This window comes from Cololabis saira, chromosome 4 (assembly GCF_033807715.1).
Source record: "Cololabis saira isolate AMF1-May2022 chromosome 4, fColSai1.1, whole genome shotgun sequence".
NCBI lineage: Eukaryota > Metazoa > Chordata > Actinopteri > Beloniformes > Belonidae > Cololabis > Cololabis saira.
Window position 1 is genome coordinate 8,271,216 of NC_084590.1, and position 19,473 is coordinate 8,290,688.

Here is a 19,473-nt window from a genome sequence, read left to right on the forward strand (position 1 = left end):
CTCCTTCTGTACAGCTGATTTCACTCTCCAAGCCAAAACGGCTTCATACTTGTAGCCCCTCCCACTACGTGTGTGTGTGTGTGTGTGTGTGTGTGTGTGTGTGTGTGTGTGTGTGTGTGTGTGTGTGTGTGTGTGTGTGTGTGTGTGTGTGTGTGTGTGTGTGTGTGTGTGTGTGTGTGTGTGTGTGTGTGTGCGTGGCGTGCAAGTATACATATGAATAAATAAACATAGGACAACTAAGTGTGCACCCTCAGTTGCGCTACTAAACTGGGAAAAAAAAAGGATAATGGTGGTCATTAATGGTGCTTAAGACAGAAAGGGAGCGGAGAGAAAGTACAGCATGCGTGTATGAGTGTAGTTGTTTGAATATATGTTTGTGCGCTGCCTGCAGTCAGGGAAGAACCGCACTCAGTGAGGGAGCCGCTCCGTCACAGTGTAATTGATGGGGGTCCGTGATAATAAAATATATATATATATATATTTAAAAAGATGCTCTGACATTCATAAAAATAGATTAATATTTTACACAAATGTGACCAAACCTTTATCCCCCTAAACTACGGAGGGTAACGTGACCTCCTTTTACTGTTTACAAGTGTAATTGGTTGTATTTTAATCAGAAATCTTGGACCCGGGCAGCATGGTGGATCACAATGATCACAAATCTAAATAGGTTATTTTTATTTTTATTGTATTTTATTTTTCATTTTTATACAGAACTGTCCCTTTTCTTTTCTTTTCTATCTCTACCTCAAACTGCTGCACCTTAAATGTTTATTCTGTTTATTCTGTATCATAGAAATTCCACATTTGTTTTATTGTTTATTTTACTACCAAAGAGCGAAATTACAGTCAAGTTCCTTGTTGGACAATGTTCGAACCTGGCCAATAAAGTTGATTCTGATTCTGATTCTGATTTTGATTCTGATGGTGGCTTAGTGGTTAGCACTGTTTCCTCACAGCAAGAATGTTCCCGGTTCAACTCCCTGTGTGGAGTTTGCATGTTCTCCCCGTGCTTGCGTGGGTTTCCTCCAGGTACTCTGGTTTCCTCCCACAGTCCAAAAACATGCGTAGTAGGTTCATTGATGATTCTAAATTGCCCGCAGGTGTGAGTGTGAGTATGTCTGGTTGTGTATATAAGTGATGGACTGGTGACCTGTCCAGGTGAACCTGCCTCTCACCTGTGATGAGCTGGGATAAACTCCAGCAGACCCCCGTGACCCTGCAGAGGATAGAGCAGGTATAGATAATGGATGATTGGATCTTGGACCCGTTTACATTGTTGAATTTACTGCATGACACTGTTAATACAAACATAACACGAGGGCACGGTGGCTTCTAGCTGCCTCATAACCTTGAAAGGTTGGTGAAAGAGCCTTTCTGTGTTGGGTAGCTAATGTAATGCTATCCATCCATCCATCGGAACTGCTCACGTTACACATTCGTTTTATGCAAACTGGCTGGTGTCAGAAACCGTCTGAGACACAGAATCCTCCTGGCTCCATCGAGATAGAGTCCTTATCAGTGTCTCCATTTGGTTACTTATTTCAACTCCATCCACCTGTGGAGTCCTGCAGCATCCATGGTGTCGTCAGGGAGGGATGACGAGGCGTCGACCGTATGGACCGTGAGGTGAGGGTGTCAGCAGATGATTGGACGGTCACAGATAAAGAATGCTTTAAAACGGCCCTCCGTTCTGACCGGAGCATCTTCTTCTGGAGGAAGACCGTCTCAGCAGCGTGATGAAGACTTGTGTGGTCCTCGCTCTCTTCCTGATGGCAGGTGAGTTCATGCCTCCTCATCTGCTGCTGATGATGGTGATGATGATGGTGATGGTGGGGGTGGTGATGATGATGATGATGATGATGATGATGATGATGGTGATGATGATGATGGTGGTGGTGGGGGTGGTGATGATGATGATGATGATGATGATGATGATGATGATGATGATGATGATGATGATGATGATGGTGATGATGATGATGATGGTGATGATGATGCTGCTGCTGCTGCTGATGATGATGATGATGATTCTCAGCTGCTGACATGAATGTTCCGGACCTGTGTGTGTGTGTGTGTGTGTGTGTGTGTGTGTGTGTGTGTGTGTGTGTGTGTGTGTGTGTGTGTGTGTGTGTGTGTGTGTGTGTGTGTGTGTGTGTGTGTGTGTGTGTCTACAGGTGTGTCTCTTGCAGACATCCTGAAGAGAATCATCGGTGGTAGGAGGTGTACACCACAGGAAGAACAACATTATGTGTTCCTGGAGACAACAGACCCTACTGGTGCAGGTTTCATCTGTTCTGGTTCCGTCATTGGGAGGGGGAGGACTGGTCTCTGGGTTCTCACTGCAGCACACTGTGATGAAGGTGGACCGTAAGTTTTCTAACTGCAGTTTGAATTGAACGTTTTAGAAACTGAACATGTCCAGACACTCCTGAACTTTCCTCCACTGTGACGGGCTCCCACTTGTTGTGGAATTTATCAAAAACCAGTTCAGAAGTCCGCTCGTGGTATAGAGAGGTTTTAATCAGTTAAGCCGGCGTTCGACATGACCAACTCAGATCGAGTCTGTATTTGGTGTGTCGACACAAATTGGTTTGTTCAAAGGGTTTTTATACAAAAGTTACAGGAATAAACCAGCCCAGTGAGAGAGGTGGGACTTTTAGCTTTGGGACCACCCCTGAGAGATCAGGAAGTCTGTATATGTTCTTTGTCTCTGTGGGGGCTGGAAGTCTCGGCAGGGATGCAAGACGCCGGACCTTGCGTGACAATGTCCCGGCAGGGGTCCCCAGGAACTGGAACCCGCATGTCTATGAGCATAAGGGGGGGCTTGAGCAATCTGCAAGGTGTCGCTGTGTCCCTGCAGGGGGGCCAAATGGTCAAAATGCTTCATCAATTCACAATTTTTTTTTTTTTTTTTTTTTTTTTACAGTGGAGTACATCATTTTAGTAATAGTTTGAGTGATACATATGTTTGCAAGTAAACCTTAGACATGTGGTCGGAAACCAAATAACAACAAGCCAACAAAGCAAATTCAAATATCAAGTAACCAACGTGTCCTAACTGTTCTTTAAACCAATGAAACAAACTACTTATGACAGGTGTATGTAACATTTTGGCAATATCTTTCAAGTGATGCGTTATTTCTTGGACTGTGGCATTGCGGGTATAAATGTACAACATTCAGTTTTAATGACAGCACAAGTTCCCCCTTGAGAAGCTAATAAATCCATCATCCCTACAGCAGTCATTTCTTGTGAGAGCATAGGCATGTCTTTTGCAGTGGTGTTGGCTAATCTTCAACTGCATGGGATAAATCTCTTATCTGTTCCAAAGCTGCCATGACTCCGTAATTTGGAACGAGGGCACCAAAAAATCTTGTCCATGGTGTTTGTGTGTGTGTGTACAATTCTCTTCTAACAATGTGAACGATTCTCATGGCTGGTACCGCATGGCCCAGACCACATATTCCAGACCAACCGTTTGGAAGATATTCACAAGCCTTCACGCCACAAATCCAGTAAACATCCTTTGGTAGAGGTATGGAACAGCGATTAACCATTGTAGCAAGGTAGCTATAATCCTCAATGGAATCGGGCAGTGGATTTTGGCTTGTTTTAGGCTTAACAAGCGGTTCTTCAGAAGGAGAGCATGTGGAGTCACAGTTTGGCCTGTGCTGCTCCTTTGCTCCCCTGCTCCCCTGCTCCCCTGCTCCCCTGCTCCTCTGCAGAGGTCCCAGGTGCTGGAGCTCAGCTACTTCCGGGCAGGAAGAAGAAGTAATCGGCTGGTTTCCGCTGCATGGTCGAGGAGTTGTGTTCTTGCAGTGGGATGCGTGGAACCAGGTTAGACGCCCCTCACACTTGACGGCGGTGTTGGTGGTGAGCAGGACGTGTTGAGGTTTAGACCAGCGAGGTTTCAGGGCGTTTTTCCGTCGGAACTCCCTGACACAGACCCAGTCGCCGGGTTGGAGGTTATGGCACGGTTTGTCACTAGGAGGAGACTGGACAGCTTTTACTTGTCTGTGGATTGACTGGACAGCAAAAGTTAGAGCAGAACAGAATGATATCATGGATTCATCCATGGCATGGAAGTCCATCTTCTTCATATATACAGAACTGAATTGCTTGGTATGGTCATAGGACTACCCATAATCCTTTCATGAGGCGTGAGTTTTGTGCTTCCTAATGGGTGTTAACAGGTATCAACATTGTCCATTTAAGTCCAGTTTAAAATTCTCTGCACATACAAAAACATTTTCATACATGAACATTTTCATACAAGAATAATTTCATATCCCTCACATAATGTCTATTTGTAGAGCTTCAAAAAAAAAGTCACGGTGGGGGGAAGTGTTGATAATGTTTGCAATATTTTTATAGGATGCAAATCTTGGAGCTTATCAGTCTTTCAACACTATCTGACACATTCCCCCTTTTGCTCATCTGTGATTGCCAACTGTGATCAGCTATTTACGGGTACAAGGATGTGGGTGCAACAACGCGGCCGTCGTTGCTGACCCATGATTATTTACATTTTTACAACCATGGGAATGCTACAATCCGTTTTTTTTTTCTTCACCTCAGTAGTCTTCTTGTAGGAGGGTTACATCATTAGGAGAAACCAGGTCGTTAGCGGGTATAGAAGGGCAAAGTTTTACATAGACAGGTAAGCCAAATTTGGCAGTTTCTTTTGCTGCATGGTCAGCTGAAGCATTGCCTAGTGAAAACAGGGTTGGACTGGGTGTGGGCTTCACATTTAACAAAGCAATAGATGAAGGTAGTTGACAGGCTTGTAACAGTTCACCAATCAATTAACCACATTTAACGGGTGTCTCCGAGGATGATAAAAATGCTTGGTTCGCCCACAATATATAAAATCTATAAAATACAATATACACAACCAAAAGCATCTCTGGAATCTGTATAGATTGTAACAGTTTTACCTTTTGATCAGTATATAGTTTCATCTACTTGGGTGGAGCTGGAGGAGGAGGGCGCTTTCAACAATTAAGAATTATCACAAATTGTATAACCTGCGTATGGTATTCCATTTTTATAAGCAGAGCCGTCAGTGAGGAAAACAGGAAAAGTCAGGACGAGTGTTAAAGACAGAGGTGTCAAAAGTATTCACATTCATTACTCAGGTAGAAGTATAGATATTAGAGTTCAAAAATACTCCTGTAGAAGTTGAAGTATTGTAGAAGTTGAAGTATCAACTCAAAATGTATTTATTTATTTATTTATTTTTATTTTTTTTCTCAAGTAAAAGTATAAAGTACTGGTTTCAAAAGTACTTAAAGTATAAAAGTAAAAGTAATATAAGCGGGGAAAAACCATTAAGGCTAAAAGCCATTGAAAATGAATGCATCTTAGTATAATGCAAATATATTAAAGAACCATATATGTGCATTATTGAGCATTAACATGTGTTTCAGAGACCAGACACGTACAAACCAAATATGTTTATACTTCTCATCCAACCACAACCAAATTCACTCTATCCGGATGGCACAATTTAACTGGATAGTTTTTTTAAAGGCCGAAATGAAATAGAGTAAGGCTGTTTTTAAAACGTAAGGAGTAAAAAGTAAAGATAATTGCGTGAAAATGTAAGGAGTAAAAGTAAAAAAACCGTCTGAAAAATAATTACTCCAGTGAAGCATACACAACCAAAGGTTCTACTTAAGTAAGGTAATGAGGTATTTGTACTTCGTTACTTGACACCTCTAGTTAGAGATTAGTTATACATGCATTCAGAGACGTTATAGTAGGCCACAGACAGATTTCCATGCACTTACATGATGAAGTTACCATAGGCAGGATAAGATTATGTAAATTGGGATGCTCTGATTTGGCTCTCCTCTCAGCGCTCAACCTGTGTAGGAAACACTTTTGAAAAAGACATTAGTATTTTCATACATTTCAGATTCTTTTCTTTTGCGTTATCCAGGCCTACCCTTTGTGGAGGGCAATTAGCAAATATATATTTTGCATGTACCCTGGAGGGAATCCATCAATCTGATCTCGTGACAGACCACAATTCTCTTACTATTATTTGGCTCCAAATTTTGTAGGCAACAGATCTTGGATTTTTGTAAAATCCAGTCGTCATCAGAAGTGTCATCGTCATTTGATTCTTTAATCAGTTTCACCGGATAAAGGTTTTGATTTTATCATTTAACTGGTTCTCTAATTTCATTTTTGTCTGCGTTGTGTTTTTAAATCTTTCCTTAGTAAAGCCATCAGCTTTTTATTTAGATCAGTAAGCGAAGCTATTTGGGATTCTGCATTACGGCGTCTACTTTCATCCCTCCAAAAATCTGAGGGAGTTTGAAGTGCTTTTTAGTTATTTTAACAATATTTAATACTAACTAAGTAACAAACAAAACTAACAAATAAAACTATCGGTACCGTGATTACCATACATGTATTTAAAAGGACCAGTCAACTCTTTCTCTGACTCTCTACTGAAAAACTTCCCAAAAACTTTCAATTTTTTTTTTTTTTTTCTGTAAGATCCCCCCAAAAAACTTTCAATTACACTTACTTTTACCCACAAATTACTTGCTAATTCTTCCAATCATCAGTCTACTTCAGAGCATACAAATCATTCCTGTTGATGCAAGGAGAGCGAGTCAATTCTTACTGAAATGAAATATACCTCAAGTATTTGGGAGAGCAAATCATCCCCACTTATAAAAAAAACAGTTCTTCTACATATATGTCAGTTTCCCACAAGTATCTCAGTGTTCCAAACACTTCTTTTTGGACCTCAAGTCCTGCATATGCTATAAGTCCCACTGGACTACTCAGACCAACATGGCATTCTGGCCATTATTTCCTTAATGTAACCAGAGATATTAAACCTTTTTAGAAGAGCGAGTCAGATTCTTAAGGCAGGAGAAGCAGAACATTCTCACAACACAATCAAATTCAAGTGTTATGAAATTGCCAGCGTTCCTAAAAACATCTCTACAATAACGTTCCCAATAACACAAAATAATAAAAAATAACCCTCACAACCACACAGCGGACTTACCTAAATTTCAGGATGACGTCAACCTTTTTTCTGGTACTCCAGTCCACAGACTTTCGACAACAACTCAGCGACAATAATTTGGGATTTTGGAAGTGGATCCTTTACCTTTTGAAAATTTAGATCGAAGTCACTGATTGTGTCGTTGGTCTGCAAAGAGGAGTTTCCATCAAAGGTCTATTGTCAATCCGGGGTCACAGCACCAAATTGTTGTGGAATTTATCAAAAACCAGTTCAGAAGTCCGCTCGTGGTATAGAGAGGTTTTAATCAGTTAAGCCGGCGTTCGACATGACCAACTCAGATCGAGTCTGTATTTGGTGTGTCGACACAAATTGGTTTGTTCAAAGGGTTTTTATACAAAAGTTACAGGAATAAACCAGACCAGTGAGAGAGGTGGGACTTTTAGCTTTGGGACCACCCCTGAGAGATCAGGAAGTCTGTATATGTTCTTTGTCTCTGTGGGGGCTGGAAGTCTCGGCAGGGATGCAAGACGCCGGACCTTGCGTGACAATGTCCCGGCAGGGGTCCCCAGGAACTGGAACCCGCATGTCTATGAGCATAAGGGGGGGCTTGAGCAATCTGCAAGGCGTCGTTGTGTCCCTGCAGGGGGGCCAAATGGTCAAAATGCTTCATCACACTCGACTGTAGCAGCAGGTGGGCGTGTCCTCTGTGGGTGATGGTTAGTGTCTCGATGATGATGATGGTTCTGGTAAACTGAAGGTCCTTTTACCTCAGGTTCTGGTGTAAATCCTGCTGAGTGATTGTGTTCATGTTTCAGGTCGTTCACCGTTAAATCAGCTGATCGAAGTGTGACACAGACCGTAGGCAGACCTCAAACTTTTCAACACCCCACCGCTGACGTCATGCTGTTGAGGCTGAGCCAGCCCATGACTCCCATCCGCCTCGCCACTGATGCTGAATGTACTGCTCTCAGGAACCGCCTAAACGCCAAAAAACCTGAAACGTTTCGTATTACTGCTCGAGACACACAAGCTCGGGCAGATTACTTCAAATACGGTGGAGGAGGTGAGACATCACACACCTAACCTACACTACATGAACACACTCATCATGCAGCTCTAACTGCAGGAATCAATAACATGTATTGACTGTAAATCATCTCTGTTCTGGGTGGGTTTTTAGAGGGAATGTTGATCTTGTTGGGTTGCTGTTGGATGTGTCAAGAAAGATTATATTTGAATTACTGTGAGTCTTAACATCTGCTCTGAGATGGATAATAGTTTTTTATTCACACAGTAAATCCAGATGTGACCATGTGTGCAAGCATCATCGTGAAAACACTGGGACCTTTTAATGGCGTCGTCGTACATACAAATCAAGTCAGCCAGAACGAGTGTTGCCGTGGCCTACCTACTCCTGGCTGCAAGACCTGCGGTGTAAGTTGAGGACTGCTGTCTTTATTGTCTTTAGTCACAAATAAATATAAAATAAATAGAAATGATACTGTGGCACTGTGGTGCAGCTGGTAGTGCAGCCGTCTCACAGCAAGAAGGTCCTGGGTTCGATTCCTGCTGGGGACACTGGGTGGGTTGGCGAAAGGTGTGTGTGGAGTTTGCATCTTCTCCCCGTGTTCCCTTGTCTGGTGGTGAATATAAGCTGCTCAGGATAAGGAGGAGACCTGAACTCAGTGCAGGAACTCCTGGGGTTGGTAGAGGGAGAAATGACCAGGACTGACTTAGGGAAGAGCACTGGGTGATTAATGGGAAAAAATCAGGGATAAAAAATATATATATAAAAAAATAAATACTTGTTAAATGATGATCAACTGTTGTTCAGTGGTTTTTGACCTGACAGACTGTTTTCTCTCTCCACCATCACCCCCTCCATCACTCTATCCATCACTCTCTCTATCTTTCCCCCCGTCTCTCTCTCCTCCACCACTCTCCATCTCTCTTTCTAGGGGGATTCTGGTTCAGGATATATTTCTATTAATGCTCTGTATGCAGTTCATGGAGGAATTGGTGAAAAGAACCTCACAAATGGGATGATCATCCCAAATTTTAGGGACGCGGATGGATTCACCATCTGTGACACCAACATTCGTCAATGGATCGATCAGACTATGATGGCTCATCCTTAAGTGTCCCAGCTGTGTGACGTTTGCCTGTGAGCAACAATAAAGAGACCTCAGGTCTCCTTAAGAGCAGAAACGTGTCTGTGATGTTTGTAACACATGAACTAGTGACACACACACACACACACACACACACACGTACACACACACACACACACACACACACACACACACACACACACACACACACACACACACACACACACACACACACACACACACACACACACACACACGACCTGTCTGCTGCCGAACATGCAAAGTTAAAGCGTGACTGGGTTGGACAGTGTTCAGTTCATCCTTCACCAGCAAGAGTAGAGGGAGAGCTATCTTAATTAATAAACACCTGCCTTTGTCTGATGTCAGAACCATCTCTGATAAACACGGTAGAAATGTCATGCTGAAAGGCTCTCCAGGGCCACACGGTGTCATTCATGAATATATACTTTCCACCTGTCCAGTCAATTGATTTAGTCTCTCATGCATTTTCTAAATGATCTGATTGGCTCTGTGATAACACCGTGGTAGCAGGAGACTTGAACTGCTACTTCTCATCAACCATGGATAGGTCCCCACAGACAAACAGCTTAATGTCTAAAAGGGCCAGAGCTGTTTTAGACTCCTGCTCTGAGCTTCACCTAAGTGAAGTCTGGCGGGGGTTACACCCTAATGATAAAACATTTACATATTACTCAACTGTGCATAAAACCAGCAGCAGGCATGGCTTTTTTTTAACCCCTAAAAATTCTCTGAGCAATATAGAACGTTGTAACATTGGGGACATTATCATTTCTGATCATGCTCCAATGTCTATGGGTTTAAGGTATCTAGGGCTTGATCACCCGACCAGAACCTGGAGATATAGTTAAATATAGCTAAATCATGATCCTAACTTTGAAAAGTTTATGAGGGAACAGCTGGCCCTCTTTTTGCAGGAAAATAAAACACCAGGCGTATCTCCGGGCCTGCTGTGGGAAACTGCAAAGACTTACATTCAGGGCCTGATAATATCATATACAGCTGGGACTAAAAAGAACAAAATGAAGGAGCAAAGGAGCTAGAGACAGATCTCCATGATCTTCAAATTAAGTAGAACTCCTATTGCAGTTTCACTTGTTTATTCAGAACGGTAGTGCCAGTTACAAAAGCAGCCACTAGAGGGCAGTATAACATCCTCAATACTGTGTCAAATGACTGTTTTACAACATTCCCACTTACTTTTACACTGGCATTTGAGCACTTAATTTTATATAACCAACATTAGTATTCTATCTCACAAATAATAATAAATCCTTTCAACTCAAAACCTTGTAAGAGTCTTTCATACTCTTTTCACCTTGCTTACAGTTTTAATAACATATTGAACAGTAAACAGACAGTAAGCATATCAAACAGACTTAAACAGGACAAAGTCCAATCTCTCTCATACGCAGGGACGTGCAGAGACCTTATGAGGGCAGGTGGTAAAATGTAAAAAAGGGACACATGGAACACGACTTTAACACTTTCTGACAATAACTTTGTTACATTTGTTACTTTGTTACCTGCTCTGAACTTCTTAAACCTTACCCACGACAAATACCCCCTATTATAATAACAAACTAAAACTAATACTGAAACTAATGGAAAAATACAAAACTATAATAACTCTGGATACCCACCAATCAAAACTAAAGTAATGACAGAAAAACATTACAGATCTGAATATATATATATTATTTATTTATAGACCCAAACCCTCTGTACAGAGATAGTAGACTTACAGAGAGAGCGTCTGTTAAAACCATCAGGAGCATTTGCATACTTGAATACTACACACACATTGATACACTGTGTGCACATGCGTGTGTGATAAAAGTACTTTCTCTGTTTAAAACATTTGCATCCTCTGAGCGGTACAGAAATCCTCTCATTGATCGTATTTAAACTGCTGATCAGGTAAATCCTCCTGATGTTAACAAGTTGACCAGCTGCTGATTACAGTTTTTTACGATTGAATAAACACTAAAATCTAAAGTTTTGCCCAATTATCAAAACCTTACACTCAAGGAGCAAAACTCGGCCCCAGATTTGCACCACTGTAAGCACAATGAGTCCATTCACACTTTGTGCAAAACAAACACACAGTGATTTGAAACACTAACACACACGTCTATGCATTAGACACAGAAGTATATCAAGATGTCACTTCCTTGCACTTCTAAAGCACTGACTGTCAAATTACCACACCTATGAGCCAGTTGATTGAAAACTGCCATCAGGTGTGCAAACACAAGATTGCTTAATTGTAGACACACCAATCAGGTTTACAGTTTTTTACGATTGTTTACACACTAAAATAAAAATTTCCACACAATTTGCGAAATTCTACTCCAAGGAGCAAAACATCTCCACAGATTTGCACAACATTACACACAATGTCTGCTTCACCCTTTTTGCAAAACATTACACACAGTTATTTGTAAAACTCTACACACATTTTCACACCTTAGACACAGATAAGGATTGTGAGGTTACTTTCTTGTCATTACAAAGCCCCGGATTGCCAATGACCACACTCATGAACAAATTGGATAAACACATCCACCAGGTGTGGAAGCACACATATGCAAAATTGAAAACGCAGCACTCAGGTGTGCTATAAAAGGCAGCAGGTGAGTTGTCTTCAACAAAAATGGAAGGAGCTATAAGAAGAAGAAGAAGAGTGAGAATGAGAGGGGAAGCTCAAAGAGGAGATGAAGGAGGTAGAGGAAGAGGAGAAGAAGGACTTGAAGAGTTGATATAACCTGAACAAAGAAGATGAGGAACAAATTTGACTCAAGAAATCTGTGCAACACTTATTGACCATGCCATCAACTATGGACTGACACTGATGGAAGCTGGACAAAGAGTTCAACCTAATCTCAGCAAAAATACTGTTGCATCAGTAATTCGGACATTTCGTTGAGAAAACAGGTAAGCTAACCACACTGTACATTGAAACTGAATCTTGCTATACTTATCATCAATATTGTTTACTATGACATTTGACAGTAGGCTGCATGTGTATTTTTTTATATATATATTTTTTTTTACATAGGATTGAGGGTCGAGGACACCAAGGTGGAAGGCGCCCTATGTTCACTCGTGCACAAGAGGCTGCCATTGTGAACATGGTTTTGACCAATAATTGTATTGTAATTGTATTGTGCCTTGCCAATGAAGACATAGCCTGTGATGTGGATGAAATCTTATGGCCTCATCCAGCCAGACGGAGAGATGATGAATAGTTACAGTATTCTTTTTGCTTTTGCAGTAGTTTTTTTTTTCAGAGTCAAAGTGTATGTACTTCATGCAGTAATTTTTATTTGTTTACGGATTGTATTTGTTTCATTGATTTCATTGTTGGTTGATTACTGTAACTGATTATGGTAAGAAATACTGTAAGTATTGAAATAAATACTTGAAATATTCAGTCTGCAGCATCAGTGTTGTGCAGTGCTTGGTAAGTTTATAGTAGGCCTATTTGTGTACATTCTCCCTATCTCAAACTAATCATGAAGAATGTTGTGGGTTTGTCACTATTTTTTTTTACATCTAAATTATCCCTTACATAACAATGTCTGGCCAAAAATCTAGCACATGCTATTTCTTAAAATTAGTTTTTTTACAAATGTGTTTTTTATTTATCACAGCAGTGTGAAACTGGCTGCAATAGTGTCTGATCATTGAGGACTGTGTTGGTAAAATGAAAACGAATAACATTTTCACAAATAAGTGTATATGTTTTGACTGAAGTTTGTATGTTTTGACTAAAGTGTGTCATTTTGCAAACAATCTAGGACTTATACAAATTGAGTGTTGTGTTTGGATAATTGTGATTATATTTTGAAAAAAAGAACCCAGTTTTCAAAATAGCGTGTAAACAATTGAAAAAAACTGTAAGCACTATAAAAATGCAGCAGGTGATTTCCCCAAACTTAACCAAAATGGAAGGAAGAGGAAGAGGAAGAGTGAGGATGAGAGGGGAATCGGAGAAGGAGGAGAAGGAGGCCGAGGCCGAGGTACAGGAAGAGGAAGAGGAAGAGGAAGACTTCAAGCAGGAAGATATGAAGCTGAAAGGAAAAGAGGTCCAACTTTAAAGGGGACCTATTATGAAAAACATGTTTTTTCTTGTTTTAACATATATAAAGTGGTCTCCCCTCACCCTGCCAACTCAGAAAAGATGATACCCCATGAAAATCTGCAAGGTCTGCTCTCCCCCGCCCAATGAATCCCCCAGTGTCATGTGGTTTCTGTGAGCCGTTTGGATTTGTGCATTTTCTTTACGTCACCAAAATGCAAACCACGCCCTCGGTCTCCTCCGCTGCTGAAACCACGCCCACTACCAGCTCTGTCCGCTGCTCGAGCGGTCCTTCCTTCAGCCAGTCGGACGCGGCGCCGCGGCGGAGCGGATCCGGGTTAAATCATCCAGGTTCCCGGGTGGTTTGGGAGCTGGGTCCTCGGGGGTCTGTCCCAGGCTGGACCAGCTTCACCCTCCGAGATTTTCAGGCAAATCTGTCGGTTTGATCCCCGGTAACGGGTGATGCGCCGCGGATGCGCAGCGGAGCGGATGCGCTCCGGAGCCGATCTGTGCGCCCGCCGTGGGGTTGCGGCGCCCGTCGTGCAGCATCTGCCGGGCAGATCCGGCTGAAATTCCGCTGGTCGGTCCCCGGGAGTCCCTGCTACCAGTCCAGGCCGGTTCCTGCGGTCCCGGCCGGTCGGAACCGCTCAGATTCCCCCGTTAAAGCCGCGGTGATGCGCGCTGCTCCCGGGCGCCCGGCGTGGCTCCGGGGCCAGCGTTTAGCATCCGCCGGGTAGATCCGGCTTAAATAGTGCATAAATGTTATTTATATACAACTCATATTTTATTTTTTTAACAATAAAGTTTCCATTTGTGAAAATTCAGTGTTTTATTTATTTACATTTTCGGGCTGCTCTGGCGGAGCGAGGTTTATGCTCCTCCCCTGCTACACGTCATTCAGGGAGCCAATCAGCACAGAGCCTCATTATCATACCCCCCCCCTTCCCTAAAAATGAGGCGCAGAAAAAGAGGTTAGAAGCGGTAAAACTAGTGACAGGGCCCACAGGCTGGATTTATGTAGAAAAAACAAGCTTTAGATTGTTTTTAAGACATTCAAGGCCTGTTTAAAATATACATTAAATGCCATAATAGGTCACCTTTAATAAAACGGTTATGAAATCGGTTATGAACATATCTATATTAAAGCAGCACAACGGAACTTTCAGCTTTGTTGAGTTTGGCGCCTCCTTTGGACAAAAATCGGTAGTGCTTTACCAGAAAGAACACTCCATTTCCCATGAGCACCAGCGCGTACTGCCGGAAAACCCCCTTCCCCGTCGCTGCCATGGATCTGGTCGCTGCATTTGTTTTGATGAGAGAAGGCGGGACAGACTTTCAAAACTACTTTTGTTTTCAGCTGTCGTTTGCAGGATGGATAGCGAAGAGGTAATGTATCTATTTTTGGTTAAACAATATAATATGACGATGTTGAAAAACACTAAGTTCAACTTGGTTTTGAGCGAGATAATGCGCCCTACAAACTCATACGCTCTGCACCTTTTTCCTGTCACGTTTTTTAGAAGGATTTCGTCATAAATTAGTAGTCCAACATACTTACTGACAAAATGAAAAAATACTTTATAACCTGTGAATAACTGAATGCCCATTCCTTATATTTTGCAGATCAGCCCTGCACAATTTTACAGTTCTCAGGAAAAATACTAGAAATGTTCTATACATTTTCTTTGCATTGCATTATTTCCTCTAGTGCTGTTATTCTATTCAATTGTATTATTATTTTATAAAGCTTCCTCATTGCGAATTACACATTTTTATGATCACTATTATTTTTCTGTCTGTTGTTGATATTGTCAGTAATTTTAGAATTACCAAAACCCAAGACGAATATGTGAAAACATTCTAATTTTGATTCTTATTGAACATAGAACTCTACATTTACATTTGTATCATAACAATTATGTCTCTTGTTTTATCAGGAATCTGCTGTTCCTGAGAACACCTTTACCTCTACCTCATCAGAGTTTGAACCCCCACAAAGACGGAACCAACACGCAGCATATATATCATATATATATGCATATATATACATATCGCCAGTTTGTGCTCTGGCAGCATGATGTTTGGAAAATAAGAGACACCTTTCCAGACCCAATGGGACAGTACACTGGTTTCAGGGCTCGCCGTCTTCTGTAGAATGGAACCTTTATGAGGATTACTGCAAATATTTTGATATTGTTTTTTTTTGTTCCATTTTTTCCTGTACAGTTGTTTTTGTGTGTGTTTAAAATAAAGACATTTGTGCAAAACAAGACAGACTTTTATTTACACACCTTTCAGAAAATAGAAAAATTCTTGAACTTTGTCATTTGCATAGTGACAGCAGTTATCCCATACATACTTATTATAAACAATAAGTAATCTGTATCACAGTAGCAGTAATGAATAACAACTGTATGACAGGATAAATTACTGTGAATAAAGTAAACAAGTGTAAATAGAGTAGTAGAAAAATAAACTAAAAATAATGAACTGATAATAAAAACTGAACTATGAAACAGTGTAAGAAGTTACTGTGAATAAATATAATGACTATAGTAGCAGTAGCATCTTGTGTCCATCCATGTTTCGTGCTGGGAGAGTCCGCGTGCGATTCACTGCTGGAGTGTAGGAAAACCTTCCCTGATTCACTGCTGGAGTGTAGGAGAACCTTCCCTGATGATTCACTGCTGGAGTGTAGGAGAACCTTCCCTGATGATTCACTGCTGGAGTGTAGGAGAACCTTCCCTGATGATTCACTGCTGGAGTGTAGGAGAACCCTTCCCTGATGATTCACTGCTGGAGTGTAGGAGAACCTTCCCTGATGATTCACTGCTGGAGTGTAGGAGAACCTTCCCTGATGATTCACTGCTGGAGTGTAGGAGAACCCTTCCCTGATGATTCACTGCTGGAGTAGGAGAACCTTCCCTGATGATTCACTGCTGGAGTGTAGGAGAACCTTCCCTGCATGAGGATGTGATTCTGAAGTTTTCCAGATCTGATGTAGTCCTGCAGAGTGTGAGAATAAAGATACAAAAACATTATGTCTTTCTGATAATTACTGACCTATAAATCATTCAATATATTTTGTTGATCACAAGTTTGAATTTTTTTCTTTGTTGAAGTCACTGTAATTACGCAGACAGTAAAAGCAATTAATGTATAGCTATAGAAAAATTAGAGAAATGTATATATTTATACACTCACAAGATAAAACGACACATTATAAACACCATATAAGGTTTATTTTACTACCGTTGTTATTATTTTAATATAATTCCAACAAAATAGATTTATTTTATATGCTTATATGGTTTTTATATTGTATTCCTTTTATCTGGAAGTGTATACTTTGCCTATATATTTCATTTTTCTGGCTATATTTTACTATATCTACAAATGTGTTGCTTTTACCATCAGTGTATAGGTATCTGTATACAGACTTGAAGAGTCAAAAGGTTTACATAGATATTGACATTTGATACAGTAGCAACACTTACAGCAGCTGTAGTAGTTTCAGGATAAATAATAATAATAATAATGATGACTTGGATTTATATAGCGCCCTTCTAGGCACCCAGAGCGCTTTTTACAGAAATCATTCATTCATACACATCCTCACAGGTGGTGGTAAACTACATCTGTAGCCACAGCTGCCCTGGGGCAGACTGACAGAAGCGTGGCTGCCATATCGCGCCTAACGGCCCCTCCGACCACCACCAACATTTAGGATAATTGTTTTTGTAAAACACACTGACATAGGTGTTGACAAAAGTGCATACCTGGAGGTGATGAACGTCTTTACATCCTTCAACCATCTCTTGTCCAAGACGACGGCTACAAGGGCTTGTAGTGAGTGAACGCCGGGCCAATGTTTATTTTTGTTCGGGCATTTAGCTTGTTACTCTCCCGCTTTCTTTTTTTCGCCTCCTCCGCTCCGTTAAAACTTTTATTTTCTTCGTTTTTTTCGCTGCTTCGGCCATGATACCAGCTCCTCGTTTAGCTCAACACCAGCTTCTGCTGAGCTCAGCCTCTGCGCTCCAAGCCCCGCCCATTTTCGTCTCGACTACGAATCGGGAAGGAGGGGGAAGTGACGTATGTGCCGTAAAGCAGTCAAAGCCGTAAAATTTGTAGTTTTTTAGTGTGGCAGGGTTCCTACCATGCTCCTCAAAGTTACATAGTGCCAGTGAAAGCGATACAGACCCCTCAGATGATGACAGAGGTGTCATTAAACCTGTTGGAAGTTGATGTACCATCACAATGACTCTGGAAATATGATATTAAGGTGGAAAAGTTACGTAGTGTCGCTTTAAAGGTGACCTATTATGGCATTTAATGTATATTTTAAACAGGCCTTGAATGTCTTAAAAACAATCTAAAGCTTGTTTTTTCTACATAAATCATAAATCCAGCCTGTGGGCCCTGTCACTAGTTTTACCGCTTCTAACCCCTTTTTCTGTGCTCCATTCTAAGGGAAGGGGGGGGTATGATAATGAGGCTCTGTGCTGATTGGCTCCCTGAATGACGTGTAGCAGGGGAGGAGCATAAACCTTGCTCCGCCAGGGACTCCCGGGGACCAACCAGCGGAATTTCAGCCGGATCTGCCCGGCAGATGCTGCGCGACGGGCGCCGCAACCCCACGGCGGGCGCGCAGATCGGCTCCGGAGCGCATCCGCTCCGCTGCGCATCCGCGGCGCATCACCCGTCATCAAATCGACAGATTTGCCTGAAAATCTCGGAGGGTGAAGCTGGTCCAGCCTGGGACAGACCCCCGAGGACCCAGCTCCCAAACCACCCAGGAACCTGGATGATTTAACCCGGACCCGCTCCGCCGCGTCCGACTGAGTGAAGGAAGGACCGCTCGAGCCTGCGGACAGAGCTGGTAGTGGTTTCAGCAGCGGAGGAGACCGAGGGCGTGGTTTGCATTTTGGTGACGTAAAGAAAATGCACAAATCCAAACGGCTCACAGAAACCACATGACACTGGGGGATTGCTTGGGCGGGGGAGAGCAGACCTTGCAGATTTTCATGGGGTATCATCTTTTCTGAGTTGGCAGGGTGAGGGGAGACCACTTTATATATGTTAAAACAAGAAAAAACGTGTTTTTCATAATAGGTCCCCTTTGTTAGTGGCCAGCTGAGCTGGTTTGGTATACATCATGCATGTTCCTGGGTTCACCACTGGAGTTTATAAATGCTAATTGCCACACACCTGTGATGGCCACATTCACTTGGAGAGCAGGTCAGCTTGAGCAGGGAGGAAAGGGGAGCAGAGAAGCAAGTAAGTTTTAATTTGTCTACCATGCTGTTTTGGTTTGTTTTGCTTGCTTCTAGCATGATTCATGTGAAGTGTTTTTTTTGTTGTTTCTCTTTCAAGTGCAGTTTGGTTTGGGTACCTGTTGCCAGTCACTGCTTAGATATGGAAAGTTTGCACCCTTGGTAGGCGAAGCGAGGTATGTGTGTGGGTTTTAAAGAAAATGTAAACGTAAATGTATTAAAGTGTTAAATGTGTAAACTTTAGTGTTTTAACATGTGCAAATGTTGATAATTTGTTATTTGTTTTTTAGTTTCACGGTACTCGATGGAGAAATAAAAGAATTGTACCAGTTGAACTCAACGCAGTCTTATTGATGCCAAGGGCTGTAACACCCTTTAAATGTACAATTTCTAGTTTCACTTCTATTTCTAATCCTGTATTCAGGAGCTTTCTTTATACCTGTAGTCTAAAAAATCCATTGACTACTACAGTGTGGTACTGTGAAATTAGTCAAAACAGGGCCGCCTTGTACCAGTTGAACTCAACGCAGTCTTATTGATGCCAAGGGCTGTAACAGTGAAACTCGACGCTGTATTGGAGCCATCTTCTATCGAGTGTCATCCTCCATCTGCGGCTTCAGCATGCTACAACTACAGTGAAGGACTTTTGTAGCTGAGGGTAAAGTCACTCACAGAGACACTGAACTGTTTGAGTAAAGGTTGAACATGTCATGCTATCTGCTCGTCTCTATTGTATGAGACAATGGACAGTTAAAGATTTTATATGACATTACCTTTTATAAATGCTCTGAAGGTGTGGTGTTTCCCTGCATTTCTTTAAACAGAAATTGCTGGTTTTAAAAAATAAAATATTAAGGTGCACTGAAGGTAAACATAATAATCATCTTCAATCTTGAAATCAATGGTACTTCAAAGAGGGAATTTATTTATTTATTATTTTTGACTGTGAATTTCATGCAAGTTTTA

The 19,473-nt window shown here is 41.7% G+C and overlaps 2 protein-coding genes across 2 annotated transcripts in view; both read left to right on the plus strand.

Annotated features, from left to right (window-relative positions):
- Nucleotides 1-19,473, plus strand: part of pxylp1 (2-phosphoxylose phosphatase 1) — a 417,866-nt gene that overhangs the window by 45,454 nt on the left and 352,939 nt on the right. The window lies entirely within an intron of this gene.
- On the plus strand, nt 1,601-9,175 carry LOC133442228 (kallikrein-7-like). Its single transcript, XM_061720182.1, has 5 exons — nt 1,601-1,782; nt 2,181-2,373; nt 7,816-8,063; nt 8,295-8,434; nt 8,959-9,175. The coding sequence occupies exons 1-5, from the start codon at nt 1,743-1,745 to the stop codon at nt 9,136-9,138; spliced, it is 801 nt and encodes a 266-aa protein (XP_061576166.1). The 5' UTR covers nt 1,601-1,742; the 3' UTR covers nt 9,139-9,175.

Bases quoted from the DNA above. Each gene is read 5' to 3' on its own strand.
- LOC133442228 (XM_061720182.1), top strand. From the start codon at position 1,743: ATGAAGACTTGTGTGGTCCTCGCTCTCTTCCTGATGGCAG. The intron at 2,374-7,815 runs GTAAGTTTTCTA...TTCATGTTTCAG, and splicing joins CACTGTGATGAAGGTGGACC to GTCGTTCACCGTTAAATCAG. The intron at 8,435-8,958 runs GTAAGTTGAGGA...CTCTCTTTCTAG, and splicing joins CTGGCTGCAAGACCTGCGGT to GGGGATTCTGGTTCAGGATA.